This window comes from Macrotis lagotis, chromosome 1 (genome assembly GCF_037893015.1).
Source record: "Macrotis lagotis isolate mMagLag1 chromosome 1, bilby.v1.9.chrom.fasta, whole genome shotgun sequence".
NCBI lineage: Eukaryota > Metazoa > Chordata > Mammalia > Peramelemorphia > Peramelidae > Macrotis > Macrotis lagotis.
In genome coordinates, this window is record NC_133658.1 from 572,668,475 (window position 1) to 572,691,373 (window position 22,899).

General features: G+C 37.0%; 1 protein-coding gene across 1 annotated transcript in view; it reads left to right on the top strand.

Moving 5' to 3' along the window:
- The window catches only part of PLA1A (phospholipase A1 member A), a 47,428-nt gene extending 25,736 nt beyond the window's left edge, over positions 1-21,692 (top strand). The window contains exons 7-11 of the mRNA XM_074214583.1: positions 189-356; positions 6,528-6,617; positions 8,250-8,358; positions 15,874-16,038; positions 18,014-21,692. Coding sequence (XP_074070684.1) covers positions 189-356; positions 6,528-6,617; positions 8,250-8,358; positions 15,874-16,038; positions 18,014-18,101 — 620 coding nt within the window. The 3' untranslated portion in view covers positions 18,102-21,692. The remainder of the gene's footprint in view (positions 1-188; positions 357-6,527; positions 6,618-8,249; positions 8,359-15,873; positions 16,039-18,013) is intronic.
- Positions 21,693-22,899: the final 1,207 nt, after the last annotated feature.

The following is a 22,899-nucleotide window of genomic DNA, read 5'->3' on the forward strand; positions in this document are numbered from 1 at the left end:
ACCAGCAAGGAAATCAGATTCAGTACAAGCCATATCACTTAATATTCAAAGTAGTATTTTGGTGGGGGAAGTCCCAAATATTTACAGTTTGCCAATTTAGAGGTAAAGGATAGTTACTGGCAGTTGGTGGGAGAGAGGGAGTTTCCATCTGCTTTCATCTGTGGTGTCACTTTTATATTTCTATTCAGGTTACAACTATCTAATTTGTGACCACATGAGAGCCGTTCATCTCTACCTCAGTGCCTTGGAGAATTCCTGTCCATTGATGGCCTTTCCTTGTTCCAGCTTCAAGGATTTCCTTTCAGGACAGTGTTTGGATTGTGCTAACCCTTTTCAGCATTCCTGTCCCAGAATCGGTAAAGACTTGATCTCCATGTAGGCAATTTCAAATGCTAGGACCTGCCCCAACTTGAAGTCCTAATCCCTTGGGGTCAAGAACAATCTTTTCCCTAAGGGAAAACAACAGATAAAATTCTAAACTAATTCTAATTTTTAGAGTTATATTCTATGCTCAGCTCCTTATCATCCTTATCATTCATAATTATTTGTTCATTCAGTCTACAAATACTGTCAGCAAGGTGCTGAATTGTGATAACAGCCAGGAAAAGCACTTTGACTCAGAAGACTAGATCTGAAACCAGATAATCTGGGTTCAAATTCTAGCCCTGATACTTACCTTGTGACATTGGACAAGTCATTTAATTTTTCTTAGCTTTGGGAAGATTCATTATCTGTAAAATTTGATTGACTAAGTCTGAGATGTCAAACTTCTTTAAAGAGAGAACCAGATTAAAATATGATTGAAATATGTTTAGCAAAATGTTGTTCAGTCATTTCAATCATGTTGGACTTTGGGACACCATTTGAGGCTTTCTTGGCAAAGATACTGGAGTGGTTTTCTAGTTCCTTCTCCAACCCATTTTATAGATGAGGAAGCCAAAGCTGATGGGGTTAAATGACTTACCCAGGGTCACACAACTAGAATCTGAGGCTGGATTTGAACTCAGATCTTCCTGACCCCAAACTCATTACTATTTCTACTGTGCCTTGTAGCTGTCCAAAATAAATACATTTAACAATATAAATAAATACAACACAATACAGATAATGTTAATTTTTGAGGTTTCTAAACCAAAATGCAACCTGCAAAAATCCATTCCTATTTGAGTTTGACACTTCTGGATCAGATGATGTCGAGTATTTCTTCTAGTTCTAATTCTTGTGATCATCTCAACAGGTAGGTAGGTAGGTGATGAGAACAACTATAGCACTTTAAGCTTTAGGAATCATTTTCTTATAAAGTAAAAGGAGTTGATTCCTTTTCCCCTTCCTAGTCTAACTGACATAATCACTAGGTTTTGCAGTGGAAAGAGCATTAGAGTCAGGAAGACCTGAATTCAAATTCAGTCACAGATGCATATTAATCCGGTAAGACATTTACCTCTTCTATTTCCTCAATTGCAAAATGGGGATAATAATAGAACCTACCTCCCAAGATTATTGTGGAATAAAATAACAAGATTTGTGAAGCATATTTTGAAGTATAAACTATTGCATAAATACTAGCTATTGTTTTGGTTAAGGAAGTAGATAACAGAGGAGATGTTAATATAGTAAAGAAAATGCAAGGGTATGTCTATGCCCTTTTATCCTTTTGCAAAAGGTGAAGAAGTTTCCTCATGGAATTACAGAAGTTGCCATTGACTGACTGAAGATTGGCCCTTAAAAAGTTTAGCTTAGGGGCAGCTAGGTGGCACAGTGATCAGAGCACCGGCCTTGGAGTCAGGAGTACCTGGGTTCAAATCCAACTTCAGACACTTAATAATTACCTAGCCGTGTGGCGTTGGGCAAGCCACTTAACTCCATTACCTTGAAAAGTCTAAAAAAAAAAAAAAAGCTTAGCTTGCCAGACCTCCAGAAGGTAAAGGAAGGAAACAGCTTTGTGAAGTGAGATTCCTGACCTTCCACCAGAAAGGGGAAGGGAATTTCTGTCTCTCGTCTCCCCTTTTGGCCTTATTGTAGCAGGATAAAAGTAGGATAAATACCATATCAGTAGGGAAGGAGAAAAAGTCAAGAGACCTTGATAGAAGCTGAGTCCTGACAGAAGGAAGAGAGCTAACTGGATTCAAGAAAGAACAAGCTCTAGAAGTCAGAAGGTAAATTATAAACAAAAAAAGACTCAAGGAGTCTAAGAGGGTTGCCCTACCCAGGAAGGAGCAGAATGAGATTACCAAGAGGAAAAAAAAAGTTTATCTAGGGTCTACAGGATTAAGAGAATGGGTTAACTGCCTTGACCACATGTATTCCTTACTATTGTGACTTCACATAGCCCTTCCCTCACTCAAATGTGTCATGACATCACCTCCTTGTTGTCATGGTGTTCTTTGAGAATGAAGGACAAACAATATCTCACTTTTAGCCTATTTTATATATAAGCCCCATCTTCCCACTGATATTGTATATATTTGTGGGAGAATGTGTACAGAGTAATTTGAGAAGGGGTATCTTGTAGCTATTGTTCTTATTAGTCATCTTAGTAAATGACTTTTCTTTGAGTTAATTGAATTTGCTGACTGACAAGGGTAATTGCACTGGTGGGAATTGTTGAGCTATAGTTTTAGAAGTCTGAACTCACACGTACCTTTGAACCAGAGTAGTAGCAGTCAGCCCCTGGGGACAGAATTCAATCTGCAAATGCAATTGGCTTTTTCTTACATTTTCTTCTTTTTTTAAAATAATTTAGTTTATTTAAATTTTTTTCCAATTACATGTAGAGATAGTTTTCACTTATTTTTGTAAAATGTTTTCTTTCCCTTCTCTCCCCTCTCCCTTAAGACAGTAAGCAATAGGTTATACATGTAATCATGTTACACATCTTTCCATATCAGTCATGCTGGGAAAGAAGAATCAGAACAAAAAGGAAAAAGCACAAGAGAGAAAAAACAAAAAACAAATTTTAAAAAGTGTAAATAGTATGTTTTGGTCTGTATTCAGACTCAGTAGATCTTTCTATGAATATCCTTTCTAATAGTCTTTGATCACTGTTTTGCTGAGAAGAGCCAAGTTTATCATAGTTGATCAGTGTTGCTGTTAATGTTTACAATGTTCTCCTGGTTCTGCTCACTTCATTCAGCATCAATTCATGTAATCTGAAAAGGCACTACATTTACAACAACCCTGTGAGGTAGGTACTACAGGAATGATAACTCCTATTTGGCAAATAAAGAAACTCAGGCTAAACAAGGTAAAATGGCTTGCCTAAATTCACCTAGGAAAGAACTCTGAATTTAAGCTCAGGGATTCTGATGCCATTTACAATGCTATTTTCCTTCTACCGTACTGTTTGTCATTATTTCTTTTTTTCCTCCCTTTCTTACACACACACACACACACACACATACACACACACACACAGCTCTGTGAGACAAAATAGACTTGGAGTAGGGAAGACATAAACTCAAATCCTGACTTTAAAAATTACTACTTTTATAATCATGGCCAACCTCCCAGAATCTGTTTCCTCATATGGAAAAAGGATATTGAGTAGAAAGGTAACCCAATTAGGAAAAAAACAATTTGGTATCTGAGTAGGGGATGGATTAGAGTGGGGAGAGATATGGGGCAAGGAGTTTTGCATGAGAAGGCTAAGTCCAGGCAAGAGGTGATAAAGGCCTAAAGTATGGTGGCTGTTGTGTGAGTGTAGAGAAAAGGTTATATTCTAGAGATACGTGGAAAAAGAAATTATGCAATTTGGCAACTGATTATTTCTGTGACATGAGTGAGAGAAAGGAGATGAAGATGAGGTTGTAAATCTGGGTAATTGGAAGAATGGTGATTTCCTCAATAATAGAAGAAAAGTTCAGAAGAAGGGAAACAATGACTTCTATTTAGAACATATTGTGTTTGAGATGTCTGATATCCAAGTCAAAATATTCAGAAGGCAATTGGTGATGATGTTTTGTTCTTTGTTGTTTTTTTTTAGGTTTTTGCAAGGCAAACAGGGTTAAGTGGCTTGCCCAAGGCCACACATCTAGGTAATTATTAAGTGTCTGAGACTGGATTTGAACCCAGGTACTCCTGACTCCAGGGCCGGTGCTTTGTCCACTACACCACCTAGCAGCTCCTGTTCTTTGTTCTAGAAGAAGACCATGACATGAGGAAGATGATGTCATGCTATACAAATGAATTGCTTAGAAGAGATGGGGATCTGAGCTAAGTCACCAGTCTCACTTTTTCCTCCAGAGTCAAATGGGTCCAGTGACCAGATATGAATCAGGATGACCAGTGATCCTGGATGTGAGGCAAGGGTTAAGTGAATTGCCCAAGTTTGTACAGCTAATAAAGTCAAGCGTCTGAGGCCAAATTTGAACTCAGGTCCTCCTGACTTCAGGGCTGATTCTCTATCCATTATGTCCACTACACTAGCTGCCCTTCAATTGGTAATGTTGAACTGGAGCTCAAGAAAGACATTTGGACTGGGATAGATTTGAGAATTATTTGAAATTGAGCCAGTGGTGAAAGAGTGTAGGAAAAAAAAAGAGAGAAGAGAGCCCCAGACAGAGCATTGTGTGGAAAATATGCAATTTATATATGTGACATGAATGTAGATGCATCAAAGGAGACTGATAAGGAAGTGTCAGAGAAGTAAAAGGAGAACCAAGCTGTAGAGTCACCAAAACCTCAAGGGGACAAAGTATCAAGAAGGTGATTGACAGTCTTTGGATTTATCAATGTCATATTAAGGGACTCGAGAGTAGAAGAAAGTGAAGAACTATTTCAACAAAGTGCTTGTGGATGGTGGAGAATGAAAGTGGAGGAAGAGTAATGGTCTAGATTAGAAAACACTGAGACACAGAGGAGCTATAGATCACCATGGAGATACAGCATAAATTTGGGAGCAGTAATGAATAAAGATGTAATGATTAAAATTATAATTATATAAGTGAATCTGAGAGTTCTAGAACTTGGGAAGTGGAACACTTGTGGGTGATGGCAAGGTCAAGAGTGTGATTGCCTGTGTTTAAGTGGCTGAGGTTAAGGGGAGGAGGAGGAACTGGGAAGTCAACATAGTTTTTAAATCTCATCATATGAAAACAGGAGTTGAATTGGACAAGGAGACTGTGACCCAGGAGATGTTGAATTTACTGAGAAAGAAAGGAAAATGCCCTAGGAGTCAGTAAATATTGGCTGCCAGTATCTGGATTTGGTAAAAAATGTAGAAAGAGTGAACCTCAAGGGAGAAAATTCTGAAAGAAAATAGTAGACTATTCCAACTTATTCAATGGGACCAGTGAGTTGAGGGACATGAGAGGAGATGTAACCAGTTCTGGACAATGCAATTCCATGGAAGGAACCAGTCTTTGTGAGAGCCAGAAGATGAAAGGAGCATGAAAGGCCCTGCCCTGAACTCTTTACAAATATTATTTCATTTGGACTTCACAGCAATCTTGTGATTTCAGAATCATATTGCTAATATATAGCTGAGTCCAGATTTGAATTGTGGATTGAGGTAGCTATATCAATGAGGAAAGGGACACCTCTGGTTGGAGAGAGTGACTTATTTTTCCAAGGGACAGTAGGAAAGTTGCAGGGGAATGCATCTAAGCAGAACATCGAGGAGGTCTGCTGATGATGGAACTTCTTAGAAGGTTCAAAGTCCACCTAGCCTATCCTCAAGGTCTCAGCACAGCTCCTGTTTCTGGAGAGAGGAGTCAGTGTTATATCCTAGAGCACCTGGAAGATTGGCCCAAGAGAAAACATGATCAAATCCTAGTTGTGTGACAATATATAAATACTTGAAGTGTCTGATTTTCTTAGTGTGGAGAAACTCTCGGTGTGGAAATTCTCTCCACTCATACAAATGAAACATTATCTATGACTTAATAGATAAAACCTAAGGAGTTGCTTGCCTAACTTGCCTAAGTGTATCATGCTAAGTGAAGGTCAGAAGCATATTTTGAACCCAGGACTTTTGGACTCCAAGCCTAGCTTTCTATTTATGACAACCATGATGTAAACTCAAATAGAAACAGGGCTGCCAAACATGAGGATCTCTAAGGGCCATGCATTAATTTAAATGAACATAATCTATATTTTATTATATTTTTATTTATTTTGTTAAAAATTTCCCAATTAGATTTTAATCTGGTTCAGGTTACACTTTGAAGTGTGCCCATGTTTCTGACACTTCTGTACTACTTTATGCTGCCTCTACACATTCAGGCCAAAAACCCTATGAGAAAAACATTCCTCTAATATGGTATCACCCAAAGTTTCCAAATGTAACTGTGATGGCCAAGACTCCTGCCTTGAGAAGTTGGTTTGTAGCAACTTCTTATACTCAATCAGTCAAATCATCATGTGTTTTACTCCCTAACTGAGAAAGGGAGGTCAGAATTTCCTGTGAATAAATATGGTTGTTTGTTGGATTGCTGCAATGAACAATTATGACAAAAGGGAAACCAGAACACTCTCACTTCTTGCTCAGGCCTTGACCCAAGCTGTTCTTTCTGTTTCTTTTCTTCTAGGCTTACTGGAACATGGAGGAATCAAAATGGAAAAGCTTCCCAAAGAAGTGAAAGTCTATCTCCTGACCACTTCCAAGGCTCCATATTGTCGTGAGTAGCAACTTCTTCTCCTTTCAAATAAAATTGAATTAAAAAAAAAAGAAAGAAACCTATCTCATCTCAGATCTCTAGTACTGAAAGCAGTCTTTGTTATTAAGTTGTCTTCAATCACATCCACCTTTTTATGGCCTTGTTTTGATAATTTTCGCCATTTTCTTCTTCAATTCATTTTATACATGAGAAAACTGAGGCAAACAGGTTTAAATGATTTATGGGATTGCATGGCTAGTAAGTGTCTGAGGTCAGATTTGAACTCCCAGAGACCGATGTTCCTGACTCCAGACCCAGTGCTCTTTCCACTGCACCACCTAGCTGCCTTTTATGAAGGAAATTTGGGGTAACCATGTTTGATTTCAAGTCCTGGCTCTGACTGTTAGACAATGCCACATGAGAACTGGCTCAGTAGTCTCAGGACCTGTATTCAGATCTCACTTCTGCTGCTTACTATTTCTGTGATGATGATGTTTTTCCTTCATTCTCAAAGAAGATCATGACATCAGAGAGGTGAAGCCATAATAAACATATAAATTGGATTTGAGTGAGGGGATCTGTGAAAAGTTACCAACTTCATTTTCTCCTCTGGAACCATTTGGGTTCAGTGACAAGATATGAATTAGGACTGGAGACAGTCCTGGGTTAAGTGACTTGCCCAAGGTCACACAGCTAGTAAAAGTCAAGTGCCTGAGACTGGATTCGAATGCCCAACCTCCTGAGTAACTCTCCTTTTCCTGGCCTCAGTTTCCTCATTTGTGAAATGAGGAGCTTGAACTAGATGACCTTTAAAGTCTCTTTCATATCTAAATCTCTGATCCTATTCTTCAAGTCAAGCCCATGGCTATATGGGCCCTCTGTTCTTCCTAGACATAAATATATATACTCCCTCTTGTACTGAGGAAGCATCTAGTTCCATGAGGGGAGACATTCTATATTATGCCTCATTGGAGAAATTACATAATGTGACTGAATAGTCACAAATCTTGGTAGAGTCTCACTGAGTGTTCCTTATTAGCCACTAGAAGCTTTAAGCCTTCATCCTAATAGGACAGTACTTATCAAAAAATAAATACTTGTAAGTTATAAGAAATCAATCACTCATTCAATCTTATCTTAAACACTGAAGATAAAAGACAAAAGAAAATGCCTTGCCCTCAAGGAATTTATAGTCTAATGAGGGAGGTATCATGCAAACAAATGTATGCAAAGCACGCTATACACAGAATAAATAGAAAATAATTGATCCAAGGAAGGCTCTAAAAGTAACATTGAATGTGGATGCTTTCAACCTAAGTATTCCTGGGGAGGTCAATTAATTTTCCTGCATCTGGGTTAACCTCAACTGTAAAATGATGTGGTTGGAATAGATGGCATTAAGGTACATTTCTGGTCTACATCTGGGTTCCAATGACTCACTTCCAAGTTGTTCCTCCTTGGGTCTTCTACCTTCCAGCAGCTGTTCCCTTATCTACCCCCTAGTTCTAGTTCTAGAGGCACCACCATCAATTTGGGTGATACAAGCAGAAAGTTTCATGTTCCTCATCTCCCTCCTTCCCCCACCCCTACCTTGCCTAGCCTTCACCTCCATCTCACTTTCCTCGATTCTCTGGTTATGTTTTGCTTTCCCAGTCTACTATAGTCTCGTGGAGTTTCATTTACATCAGGTGAGAAACAGGAACACCAACATTGAAGTCACTCTGCATAGCAGTAATCTCACAACTTCCATTAAGATCACCATGTAAGTAACTTTTGTGTCTGACCCTTCCTTCCTTGGGCAGCCCCTTCCTTTTTCTTGAATGTGTAGTCTCACTCTATTCAAATGTAAACTACTAGAAGTCAAAAACTGACTTTTAAGACTGAACTTTAAAAGATAATTGATATTTTAAGAACTTAAAGAAGAGCATGAGGAATGATGTCAAAGGTTGTAAAATGTAGGGAAGGGAAGAAGAGAAATTGCAGGGTGATTTATATCTATCTTCTTAATAATTTGGGTAGGAGAATAGATGTATTCTAGTAGGCATCTTTCCAGGGCGGTTAGGTGGTACATTGACTCTGGAATCAGGAAATCTCATCTTTGTGAGATCAAATCTGACCTCAGACATTCATGAGTTGTGTAACCCTGGACAAATCACTTAATCATGTTTACCTTAGTTCTTCATCCATAGAGAAAGAAAGGACGAACTTCTACAGTATTTTTGCCAAGAAAAACCTCAAATAGGGTCACAAAAAGTTGGTCAGATTGAAATGACTGACCGATAACAAGGAATAAATTACCCAAGTAAGAAAGTTACTAGCTGACTCAATTCCCTTCTTCTTCAATGCCATTTTTATTGGACTACCTCTTTGTGGTTGTAGATTTAGAATTGGTAAAGACCTCAGAGGTCATTTTATTCCTCAGGTTTTAGATGAAGAAACTGAAGCTCAGGTATGTCAAATGATCTGTTTAGAGTCACAGAGGTAGTAAAAATTTGAGATGTGATTTGAACCCAGGTTAGCTAACTCTCAGTTCTGCACTCTATAGACTTACCATGTTGTATTTCTTCTTTTGCAAGATCTAAAATTTCACATGGGTTAATCTGTTTTTGTAAACGGTCTAATCTTTTTTTCCTTTGAATATTTTAAAGACACTTTAACATAAAAACCATTTAAAAATAGTAATAACTCAATTCTATCTCTATATCTTCCTACTGGTTGTGTCTTCATTCTTGGAACACACACTCTCCTCAAATACTATGAGTTCTTGAGAGCAGGGATCATATATTTGCCCTTCTTTATTCTACCCAGTAAGCATTTAATAAATGCTTATTGATTGTTGACTGACTCCATCTCTTAAAATCCCTCAAAACCCCTCAAGCACCATCTTCTAAATGAATCCCCAAATCACCTTGAATCTATTTTGTATGTATATCTAGGCTCCCCAATACAGTGTAAATAAACTCTTCAAGAAGATGGCACATGGTAGATGCTTTTCAAATGTCTTTTGATTGATAAGCAGATACAGAGCTGGAAGGAGTCTGAGAAAGCATCTGGTTCAACTCTTTATTATATTGCTATTATTATTATTAATACTCATATTTCTTCGAAAAAAATTTTTAAATTCTGAATTTTCTCTTTTTTCCTTGCCCTCTTTCACATCAAATAAGAAGACAAACTCATTACAAATATGTATTATCATGTGATAATAGCCATGTCCAAAAAAAAGGAAAGAAAAGGAAGAAAATAGTCTGTAATTGCACTTTGAGTTCATCAGCTTTCTATTTAGAGAGGGATAGCACATTTCATCATGTGTCCTTGAAACTGTGATGGGTCATTGTACTGATCAGAGATCCTAAGCCTTTCAAAAATTGATTGTCTTTATAATATTGTTGTTACTATGTGTATTATTATCCTGGTTCTTCCAACTTTACTTTGCACCGGTTTCAGACAAGTCTTCCCAGGTTTTTTGGAAACCATTTCTTTCATCATTTCTCATGGCATATGCTATAACTTGTTTAGCCATTCCAATTGAGTTTCCTATTCTTTGCCACCACAAAAACTGCTACTATAAATAGTTTTATACATATGTAAGCCTTTTCTCTTTCTTTAATCTCTTTGAGATTAGACCTAATATTGATTTTACTAGGCATAGTCCCAAATTGCTTTCCAGAGTCATACTAACTCACAGTCCCACCAATGGCATATTAATGTGTCTGTTTCCCACAACCCCAGTAGTATCTATCATTTTCCTTTTTTGTTATCTTAGTCAACTTTATGGGTATAAAGTGATGCCTCAGAGTTGTTTTAAGTTGCAATTATGTGATTATTAGTGCTTTAGAGAATTTTTTCATATGACTTTGATTTCTTTCTCTGAAAGTTTCCTATTCATATCCTTTGACCATTTATCAACTGAAGAATGACTTATTCTTATAAATTTGACTCAATTTCCTGCTGTGTCAAATTTCTTTAGAAATTATGTCTTGATCAGGGAAACTTGCTTCAAAGATTTTTTTTCACAGTTTCCTGCTTTCCTTCTAATTTTAGCTTCATTGATTTTTTTTAGAAAGAAGGATTGTTTTCTTTTTTTTAATTTTATTTATTTAAGACAATGGAGTTAAGTGACTTGCCCAAGGTCACACAGCTAGGCAATTACTCCTGACTACAGGACCAGTGATCTATCCACTGTGCCACCTAGCTGCTCCAGCTCCATTGATTTTTTTTAATGTTATCATAATTACTTATTTTCTCTGTCTTTTGTTTGATTAAGAGCTCTCCCCCATCCATAAATAGGGGGAAATAGGCCATTTCTTCCATGCTTCACTAATTTGCTTATGATATTATCTTTTACACCTAAATCATTTACCTAGTTTAAGCTTGTGTATTTAGTGTAATTTGGTCTATACTGCATTTTCAGCTCTTCATTTTATAGTATAGGAAATTGAAATCTAGATGGGTTAATTAACTTAGCTGAGGTCATCTAAAACTGGAATATGAATGTACATGTTCTGACTCTAAATTCAGTGTTCTTTCCATCATATCATGTTGTTCTGGGTGATGTAGAGTCTTACAGAAGAAACCGATTAATCCTTGTATCTGAGAACAAACTTTCCCTCATCCTGATCAGGGTGAAAATGGAAAGAGTCCTGAAACCAGGGGAGCCTCTCTCTCCCTTTCAAATTTGCACATCTAGTATATGAGGAACAGTTAAGGGCACACAGATATGAATGCCTGTCTCTATTCCTTTCTCCCTTTGCTTATAGCAAAAACTCAGAGTGGGCTGAAAAAGAGTGTCATCAGAAGTCTGACAAGGAAGGAGTCAACTTTTACTCAGTCATGTAGCCCTGTTCTGTTTCCTCTGATCAAGACTCACAATTCTAGCATTTCTCTGTGCCATAGATGAAACTCTTAGTCTCTTAATGGGCTTTGTCTAATTATCCAATTCAGTCTTATTCAGATCCTCTGTTCTTTTCCCTGACACCCCACACTTTGAGTTCCATGAAGAGATGGAGTGGATAGAGAAAAGTCAAGAAGTTTTTTCTCTGGAGGTCACACACTGTGTAACCCTGGCAAGTCAGTTAACTTCTCAGTGACCAAGATAACTCAAGAAGACCCTCGAGGGCAGACCTGCATTGGGAGAGGGAGTTTGTCACATATATATATGAAATCAGGTTCATATCTGAAGTTTCTTAACTCTTTTTTTTAAATCTCCCTGCTCCTGAGCTCCTGGTTCTGATTTACTAACTCCAAGTCTTTCTTTCTCTCATGTTACACTTCAGAGCTAAGGCAATAGGCTGGTATAGAAAGAGGGCATCTAGTCCTCTATTTGAACTTTCCCATTAATTTGAAAGATCATACATATACATCCTTATTTCTCAAAACCTAAGGAGTGTCTGTGTGTGTGTGTGGGGGAAGGGATTTTGTCACAGTCCTCACAGATAAAAAAGTCTTCCCAATTCAAACCAAACCAAAACCCAGATAACCGACAACAACAAAATCAAGATTGATTCCAAACTCCTAAGAAAGAATAATCTTCCTACAAAATTTGTTGTACTAAGAATTTTAAATTAAACTTTCCACTTATAGGTAACTGAACCTAGAAGTGCTCTCTTCTCTTTACTTCTTATTAGGAAACTAACTGGGTATTTTCCCCAAAGTGATGAAAATGTCAAGATTTAGGAGAGCCCCTTTTTGCTGAAGTTTTCTCTTTCTCCTTCTTTCACTCTCTCTCTCTCTCTCTCTTTTTTTCTTACACTCTCTCTTTTACTCTCTTCCAGTGCCCATCTCCCCTTTCTCTTCCTTGCTCTCCCCTCCTTTCCTGGCTCTCTTTTCTTTCAGTTTAACACTGAGTACCCACTGAATCCAAAGGATTTTGCAATCGCATTGGCAAATCTGAAGAAACATTAAGGTACAGCCTCTGCTTTTCAGGACTTCGTGGTCTAGAAACTTCTAGAGAACTTCAAAGGCCAGTTAGTCTGAAGATCTCAAACTTAATGGCCACCAGAGCTTATAATGTCCCTCCCTTCTTCACCTCAACTTAGTCCCTTTGTTCTGAGGTAGTGTTATGTAGAACTACATATTGAAGTCAGGAGAGTTGGTTCTAAATTTTTCAACACAGGACCTTAACAAGTAGCTGAGCTTTTTGATATGATATATATAATATATATATATATATATATTATGCATAGATTGTATATATATGTCTGTGTGTGTGTGTGTGTGTGTGTGTGTGTGTGTATGTATATGATGATATTTATTCCTTTGTATGACTCACCCACTAGGTTGTGGTGAGGTTCAAATGAGCTAAGATCTGGAAAACACATTGTAAATTTTAAGGTCTATATTAGTTTGAGCTTTTAATATTTATTTATTCAGAGAGATATCAGAATTAGAAGAAAACATCTTTAGGGACAGAAACAACCTTATATATTAATAGTAAATCAATTCATGTAATAAACTTAAAAGGTAAATTTGAGGCTAATCCTCACTTGTTGCATGAATTATCTTACTGAATATCCTGTCATCTAGTGACTTACTGTGCAGAGAAGGAAGAAGGGAACTATTCAGAAATACATGTAATATAAAATCAAAAAGTATCAACAAAAAAGAATAACCATTCCATCACCACTTTCCCATATGGAAATATGCTAGTATGAGTAACTATGCACAGGACTTCCCTGTCCCACTTAGAATTAGATTCTTCTTAGCTTGAACAATTACAGTGATGAGGATCTTTCAAGCTGAAGAATTTAAATGAAGGATTAATTAAAAATACCTGACAATAGCTGATATCTTCCATTATAGGACTGCTATGATGACTCTAGTCTATGTAGGATGCTGCTAACTCTATTTCCCCATTGTACTATTTTCTTTCTAGAAAGGGAAAATTCCCTACCTGGTTAAGTCTGAGCTTTTAACACTCTGAAACTACATAACTGGCTGTCAGATAGGTCTCATGCCTGGAACCAAACAGGGATAGAGGTGGTCTGAGAATATCAAAGGAAATAACTGAAAAATCCAAGATGCAGCAGGGCCTACCAGGTTGGAAAGGTTTTTAAATACCTGACTGTCAGTTCTAAGTCATTAAACATTTGTTTTTGAATCAATTGTGACTCTTCATGACCCTACTTGGGTTTCTCTTGGCAGAGATACTGGAGTGGTTTATCGTTTCCTTCTTCAGTTCATTTTCCATATGAGGCAACTAAGGCAATCAGGTCACACAGATTTGCCCAAGGTTAAATCAGATTTGAAGTCACAAAGCTTAATCTTCCTGATTCCAGGGCCAGCCCTCTATCTGCTTTGACACCTACATACCCTCATTAAACATTTACTTAACTCCTATGTTCTAGGCTATATGCTAAGCATTGGACATATAAAGAAAGGTAAAAGACCAGCCCTGATCTAAAGGAGTTCATAATCTATTGGGAAACACAACATGCAAACAAATGTATACAATTAAACCAAGACCAATTGAACATAATCAATAGAGAGAAGGAATTAACATTAAAGGGGCTTGGGAAAGGCTTCTTGTAGAAGTTGGGATTTTAGCCAGGACTTAAAGGAAACCAAGGAAACCATGAGGTGGGGATGAGGAGGAAGAAAATTACAGGCATGGGGGATACCCATGAAAATATCCCAAATTAGGAGATGAAAAAGTCTAGTGTCTTATTTCAGGAACAACAAGGAAATATCCCTGGATCTTAGAACTCAAACTGGGTTTGTAAGAGGTAAGGGGAGAAGGACCAATCATGAAGGGCTTCACATGCAAACAGAGTGCTGTGTTTTAGTAACAGTATAAAGTGATGAGGGTCTAGGTTTCTGCTAGCTGAGAATCAGTCTAGTCAAATTTTAAAAGGTTTGATACCAGAAAGTTGGCAACAGGTGATTTATTTACTTTGGGGGCATAGCATTTAATGAAGATGATGTCCTAAAAAAGTGGTGTGCAAATTTCTTTGATTATGTACTCCTAATAAATGTAAAAATGTGAGTGTTCAATCCCAATATATGCATATTTATTTCTTTATAAATTCCTTATATGTACTATTATGCTAATAATTAGGCACATTTTACAATTTACATAAAAAGGAAAAATATTAAAGAGATAAAGATGTAATAACATTTGATCCTAGAGTCAATAGGAAAGTCACTAGAATTTCTTGGGGTGGTGGTGGTGACATAGTCAGAGCTGCACTTTAGAAAAATCACTTTAACATTTGCATGGAGGGTGGATTGAGAAGAAAACTATTTGAAACTTCCAACTATATGAATGAAGAGAAAGAGACATGGAAGTTATGTTCGGATCTGGGGGATGAAGGAGAATGAGGAGATAAGATGATATTGAAATTGTGAGTCTGGGTGACTTGGGAGGATGGTGGTGCTCTCAACAGAAATAGGGAAGTTGGAAGAGGAGTGGTTTGGGGGTAGGTGGAAAAATAAAATGACATCATAGCTTGTCCCTTCTTGCTCAATCTGTATGCTTCACTGTCTCAACCAAAATGGAAAGGGAGAGGCAAGATTCTTCCTTGTTGGATCTTGTGGTTCGCCAACTTCACAAGGGGTACCTTTTAACAGTCATAAAAGTGAAGTGGGGCAGCTAGGAGGTGGGTATGGGGGTGTAGGTTTCTTAAGAAACCTTTTGCCCTGCATGCCTGGGTGTTGGTTAGTTTGTTATTTTCAGTTATGACCAAAAAGGGCAGCGTAGTACAGTGGAAAGGCCTTTTGCAGAGGACATGATTCACATCCTATTTATGTCCTTTATTATCCCCAGGACTTTGGCCATATCATTGTCCAAACTTCTCTGGGCCTTGGTTCTCCCACATATAAAGTGAGGGGAGTGAACCAGATGGCCTCTCAAGTTTTTTCCAGTTCTAAATCTATGATTCAAATTCTTCCTCCCTGCTCTTTGCTCCCCCACCTGAACCCACCCCATAGGGGAGAAGTTGGGAATTTAAACAACAGAGGGATGGGGTGGAGTGTTGGTGTTGGAGGTGGTTGTACTTGTGTTATAGATAAACCCCAGTAATAGCTATTGTGAGGAAGGTGGGAGGCGACTCATCTTTCTACCCTCTGATTGGTTGATCACACACCCTTTGGGATCTAACCACAGCCATGGTCCCTACTTTGGAGATCCTTGTTCTGAGGATTAGAGGGGTTTCTCTGAGCATTTACCAAGGGATCATTCCTATCAATGAAATAAAAGATCTTTGGAATATAATGTGGAAGTATATAAGTGCCAGACAAGTAGCCTGGATTCTTTAAGATGACTCTTATCTCCTTACAGATTGAAAAATCAATTCATTGGTAAAGGACTGATAGCCCACTCAATCCCACATTGCCACATAAATCATGTGATCCTGAAGGTTCTTTCTCCTAGTCAAGTTTGGAAGAAAGACAAGAGCTCTATCACTGGGAGATTCTGCGCCATCCCCTTACCTGCTAACCACAGGTAAACAGACTCTTCAATGACAATTGCCAAGCACAGAACTCTATCCTTTCCATCTGGCTATAACACTCCTAATATCAAAATCTCTCCAAAAAAAAAACCCAGAACCAGTAAGTGGGCTGCTCTAGCCAAAACTTATTTTAGTCTTGACTGGCTGGCTATCCTGGGAGGCTATCCTGAACCCTTAGGGTTTCTGGGTGATGGGACTGACAGTCTCATGAAATTAGATATTACAAAACACCATCCCATCACCACTTTCCCATATGGAAATATGCTAGTATGAGTAACTTTGCACAGGACTTCCCTGTCCCACTTAGTATCAGATTCTTCTAGCTTGACACCCAAATTTGGAAGTATTCCTCTGAGTCAGCCCTATGGTTGTTCCCCTTTCTTCTCTATTTATATTTCTCTAATGTGCTAGTTGTCTGTCTGTTACACACTAGGTCAAAAGTAATTTAGCCAAAATGACCTTTCAGGTAGCATAGATGGCTTCTTCTGAATTCATTTTTTATTCATGAAGATGGAGGAAAGGGGAAAAAAGACAGAAGTAATTAACTTGAGGTGGAACCTGCTTACTCCCCATCAAACAAATATTCTTGTGCTACTAAAAATAGAGCCTCCTAAGAGACACTATGGAATAATACTGAATCTAATTCTCTGATAAATATGCTAGAGATGTGTTTAAACCTGACCAACAGGCAGGAGACTCACTAAAGTTCCTATGGTCCAGTGGTACTAGGAAGCTTATCACCTTCACAGGAGGGTGACTTCAGCCACATTAACTCCATTGTTGTCCTTTCATTTAAAATATGAGACTAATAGAAGGCAGACCAACAAAATGGTCAGTTTTGGCTGAAGATCCCATTGGACCTTTCTGCATGGAGAACATGTAAAGTTGAATCAGCATCAAGAGTGGATGAAATGGAGAACTAGAGTCAGAGAAAACCTCGGTTCAAATCATGTTTCAGAGTAGCTCTTCGGGAAAAGTTAAGCTCTTAGCCTCAGTTTCCACAAATGTAAAATGGGAAATAAAAATAGCACCATCTTCCCTGGGTTGTTGTGAGATTTGAACGAGATGATATGTAATGCTTCTTAAACTTTAAAGTGCTGGCTAAATAAGTAGGAACTATTATGATTATTGGACTTGACCACTAGAGCCTCATTCTGAGGGTTGATTCCTAGGTGATGAATTTCTTCTGGTCTCAGAGTTGGCCAGAAGCTTTAAAAAAAAAGAGAGAAACTCTATTCTTTTTTGTACTGTGCCAACTGTTTTATTTTAATAGTAATCAAAGCTAAAAACATAAGAGGAAATGGAAACTTTGAAAAGTAAAATGACTTTTCCAAGGTCACACAGATAATAAATGGCAGTGCCAGGTTTAGGTCTTCAGATTCAGAACTTAATTTCCATTGCCTCTTGCCAAGTTTCCCTAGTGGTTGTTTTTCTGTGGTCTGAATAATAATGATGATGATGATGATGATGATGATGATGATGATGATGATGATGATGATGTTAAACAATGTCAGAATAGTACTTTCAAGTGTGCAAATTGCTTTGCATATTTTATCACATTTGAGTTTCAAAACCTATGAGGTAAAGTCATAGATTGAGAGTTGGAAGAACCTTACAAGCTAGTGAGTCAACTGTTCCATTTTCCAGATAAGAATGCTGAGGGTTACAGTGATTAAGTAATTTGCACATGGTCACAGTTGGGAGACTCCAGAAGTAAAATTCGAACTCTGGTCTCTTTCACTCAAAGTTCAGCACTCTATCCACCATGTCTCACTGCCACAAGAATTTAATAATTTATATGTTAAAGAGTATTGATCTTGTAACCCTCTTTTAACTCTGAGATTATGAGAATCTTGCCATTGAATTAAAACAGATGAGCACAAATCAAGCCACTACCACTCATTTTGCAAGATTGATCACCTAAGACAGGATGACCACTTCTAACCTCTTTATGTTCTTCCTTTGTAGTACGAAGATGTGGTGCTCTTCTGAATCAATGATCTTGCAACCAAATGTAAATACTTTTGCAAAACTGGAAATACCATGTGCTGCATAGTATAATCCCTGAAGATTTTTGGAGAGGAGCAAGTGGTTCCATTCCGACTGCTCTTATCAGACTAAAGATAATATTTCTCTTTCATTATCTACTAAGTAGCACACAATTACTCATGAGTATTTTTATTTTACTTTTTTTTGGCAAGGCAATCAGGGTCAAATTACTTGTCTAGGATCACACAGCTAACAAGTGTCAAGTGTTTGTGGGCAGATCTGAACTCAGGTCTTCCTGACTTCAGGACAAATACCACCTAGCTGCCCCAGCATCAGCATTTTTATTAATGTATTTTGTTTAGCTATATATTCCAATTAGTTACCAATAGACAAATACCCACTTCTGCTCTGAACTTTTCTAATTGAAGAGCAGTAAGTAAGCAAAGCTATCTGAGACAGCTATTGTAATTGATAGCAAACACAATTTTCTTTTAAGTTTCCTCCTTCTTAATTAAAAGGAAATGTCATCTGGGATCAATACTGACCTTTGTAATTGACCCGAATTTTTTGCCTTTTAGATTGTCTTTATTAGCATTATTAAAATTATTACATGTATTGTTCCATTGATTTTGTTTTCCTCACTCTGTGACAGTATAGAAGTCTTCCAATGTATCTTTAATTTCATCTTTATTAGTGATTACTATCCAATAATATACCACTGTAATTCCCATTCCCAACTATTTCTAAATCATTGGACACAATTTATTCCCAGCTTTTAGCTCTTCTAAATAGTGCTGCTATGACTATTTTGATACATTAGGGACTGTTCTTTCAGTCACTGATATCCTTGGGGGTATAAATCCCAGTGAGGTCACAGTGCCTATCCCATAGTAAGTGCCAAATAAATGCTTGTTGACCAACTAGATCAAAGAATATAAACAATTTAGAAATTTTTCTCATGCAATTCTAAAATTTTTTTAGAATAGTTGGACCAATTCACTGATCAATCAATAGTGAATTGTTGTATCTGTCTTCCAGTAATGTCTTTTTCTTATTAATATGATAGACAGAAATGACATCATGTCTTTGGACTTTCTATCTAGACTTTACCTGTTATTCATCAGAAACCTTTACAGGGGAAAACCCACAAATTCCATGGAATAGTCAGATTGTTTTGTTTTAATGAAATTGTGTTACCAGCAGTATAATGAGGGAGAAAATCATATTTGAAATCTGCAGAAACTAGAGGAAAGAAAGGTGAAATGACTACTTTCTAGAGTAAAGTACAAGGGAGAGAGTGTTCTCAATAGACAAAATATTCCACCTCTCTGTGACCAATTTCCTCATCTGAGTTCTAGGATTTTTTTGTCTTTTTTTTTTTTTTTTGGTGTATGCTTTGAGAATATTTAAGTGGGCAGTAATAAAGGGAGCTGATGGGCAACTTTTTTGTTGGCATACAGGAAGTGAAGTTGAGCTGGTCTCTCCCAATTTACAATGCACCATATAATGAATGATATGGACAAGGACAAGGACCAGAGAACACTGTACAGAATTCAACAATGACTGCATTAAGAAAACCCTTTCTCTTGGATGATCATTAGAATAGAATATGGTTCACTTAGGATCATAAATTGCAAGTTAGAAAGAATCTCAGAATTCATAGAATTGATCATTCCACCTATTGCAGGAATACCCTCACCAATCTTTGGCAAGTCTTTTGTGCTTATTGGTTTAGGGAGGAGATCATTAGAATTAAACCCCTTGCTTTTGTTCAAAAGTATTCTTCTTGTATGTATGTATATATATGTATATATATATATGTATATATATATATATATATATACATATATATATAATTTAAGGCAATGCCCAGTAATTATTAAGTGTCTGAGATCAGATTTGAACTCAGGTCCTCCTGACTCCAGGGCCAATACTCTATCCACTGTGCCACCTAGCTGCCCCTCAAAAGTATTCTTATCAAGATTATTCTTCAGAGTAAAATAACTAGAGACAAACTACAAACCCAATGACAAAAGAATGACTGATTAAATTGTGGTGGTATATGAAGGAGAAAGGACAAATATGAAGATTTTAAAGAAACATGGAAAAGCATATAAAGTAATACAGAGTGACAAAAGCAGAACCAAAAGCATGACTAAAACTATATAATATATATATATATATATGAAAACAGCAAAATCATGTTAAAGATATGATAACTTTGTTACTGTCCTATAAAAGTTCACATGAATATCTTTTGTTTAACAAGTGCTAGGGATACAAATGCAAGGAAAAAAGGGTTACTGTCCTCAAGGATCTTACACTCTGATATAAAGGGAGTTGGAATCAGCAAATAATAGAAGTGTATGGTTTCTTGTACAATCATTTGCATTCAATTTTTTATCCATTTATTTGTTTTATTTTTGCATTTTATTCTTCTTGTTATTTTTATGTATTTAAATAGACTTGTCAATGAAGGTCAAACTGTATTAATAAAAAATTAAGAAAAGTGAGGGTATTGGACTAATAATTAACAATTTCTATGTCTAAAAACTCTACGATCTGGTCTTGCTTTTGATTATTTTCATGAATTGTAAATTCTTTGCCTTATTTTTTTTTTTTTAGTTTTTGCAAGACAGTGGGGTTAAGTGGCTTGCCCAAGGCCACACACCTAGGTAATTATTAAATGTCTGAGGCTGGATTTGAACTCAGGTCCTCCTGATTCCAGGACTGGTGCTCTATCCACTGTACCACCTAGCCACCCCACGAGTTCCATTTTTCAATAGTTCTAATTGTTGGAAAATTCTCTCTTCTAAAAAGTTGAAGTTTGCCACCCTGTACCTTCCTCTCATGGTCTTAGTTCTGTCTTCTAGAGCTACACAGAATAAGTCTACTTGCTTATTCTGCAAGTCATTCTATCAAATGATTAAAGACAGCTCTCAAGCTCCTTCTCTCCCCAGTTACTTCTATTGTTCCTCATATGTTCTCCTTTAAAAAGTCTTTAATTTTTATCATCTCTTTTGGAATATTTTACATAAAACTCAAATATATGAATATATATCTATGTAGAATATGATCAACCAAATGCTAATTTCTATTAATGAAACCTAAGCTGGCCTATATTCATTGTTGTTGCCATATTATGCTTTTCAGTGTTATTGACTCACAAGACTTAGAGCTAGACTGATTCCTTTTACAAATATGGAAACAAAATTCCATAAAAATGAAGTGGCATGTTCTAAGTTACACATATAGTAAGTGGAAGAGCTAGAATTTGAACCCAGATTTTCTGATTCTGTAGTGCTCTTTCCAAGATACTACCAAGATCTTCTTTAAGCTTTCAATTAATGAAAACTTCTGTACCTTCAATTTTTGGGGAAAAAACTATTATCTTATTATGTAATTTTGCTATTTCTTATACTTTGTTTTTCTTCCTTAAGGATATGATTTCTGTCTCATCACATTCAACTTAGATCAATGTATACCATGGAAACAATGTAAAGACTAACAGACTACCTTCCATGGGGGGTGGGAGGAGGGGAAGAAAGAATAGGGGGAAAATTGTAAAACTCAAAATAAATAAAATCTTTCTTAGATCCTCCCCCCCAAAAAACCTCTTGTCTCTCTCATCCTGTACTTATGTAGTTGAATTTTTGAAACTAATTAAAATTACATTTCATTTTGCTATAGTTATTCAGTTGTTTTTTCAATAATGTCTGACTCTTGGTTATCCCACTTGGGGTTTTCTTGGTAAAGATACTGGAAAGGTTTACCATTTCCTTCTCCAATTCATTTTACAAATGAGGAAACAGAGATAAACAGGGTCAAGTGACTTGCCTGGAGTCAGACAGCTAATAAATGCCTGAGATCTGATTTGATCTTAAAAAAATGAATCTTTCTGACTTCAGGACTTGTGCTTTATTGAGCTCATCACTTCTTATAGTAAAATAGCAGTATATCACAATCATATATCACATCTTATTCAACCATTCTCAATTAATGGGCATACCCACAATTTCCAGTTCTTTGCCACCACAAGAAAGTTGCTATAAATATTTTAGAACATATAGGTTCTTTTTCCTTTTTTCATAATTGTAGTTGGAAATAGAACTAGTAGTGGTATTGCTTGGTATTTTATGCATTTAAAATTCTAAGAAGGATTTCATAACTGTCATGATACAAAAGAGGGTTAGATTCCTCCACTCCAAGAAACCTACCCAGTAGCTGTGTCAAGTTCATCTTTTTTTAGTTTATAGAATCTACCTTTCCCCTTTTTAAAAAATCAGAACATTTGTACTTTCAAATTCAAACTAAATTTCTATCCCCATTCATCAACGGGGACATGAGGGCCCCAAGCTTTAAAACAAAGACTTGATTCCTTTTTCACCAATAGTCAGTAGAAAGAAACCCAAAAATCTAATTCAATAGCAAAACAGAAATCAGATGAAACCCATATGTACAATTCAATAACAAGATAGAAATCAGATAAAGTGTACTTGGGAGAATATTTATCAGACAATACAGAGTAGGAGCTCTTCCATTCCAAGAGAGAGAATTCAGCTCAAAAAAGAGAATTCCAGATCTCACCTAAGGCAAAATTCTCCCCAAGTTTCAAGCATAGCAGTCTGGGAATAGAGACATGATGGATCCTACCTACTCCTGTCATGTCAGCTTCTTCTTAGAGTCTTATTTTCCCTTCAGCAATTTGAAGAGGAGTTTCCTCTTGAAAGTGGAAGCCAGAAGTACTTGAAACCAAAGAGACTAGCCAAAGACACCAACAAAGTCAAAAGACTGAACCTCTCCTCTCTTCCACTCCATTCCTCCCCTAAAGCAGCCTTGAACATGTGGAGAGAGCTTCATTTCAA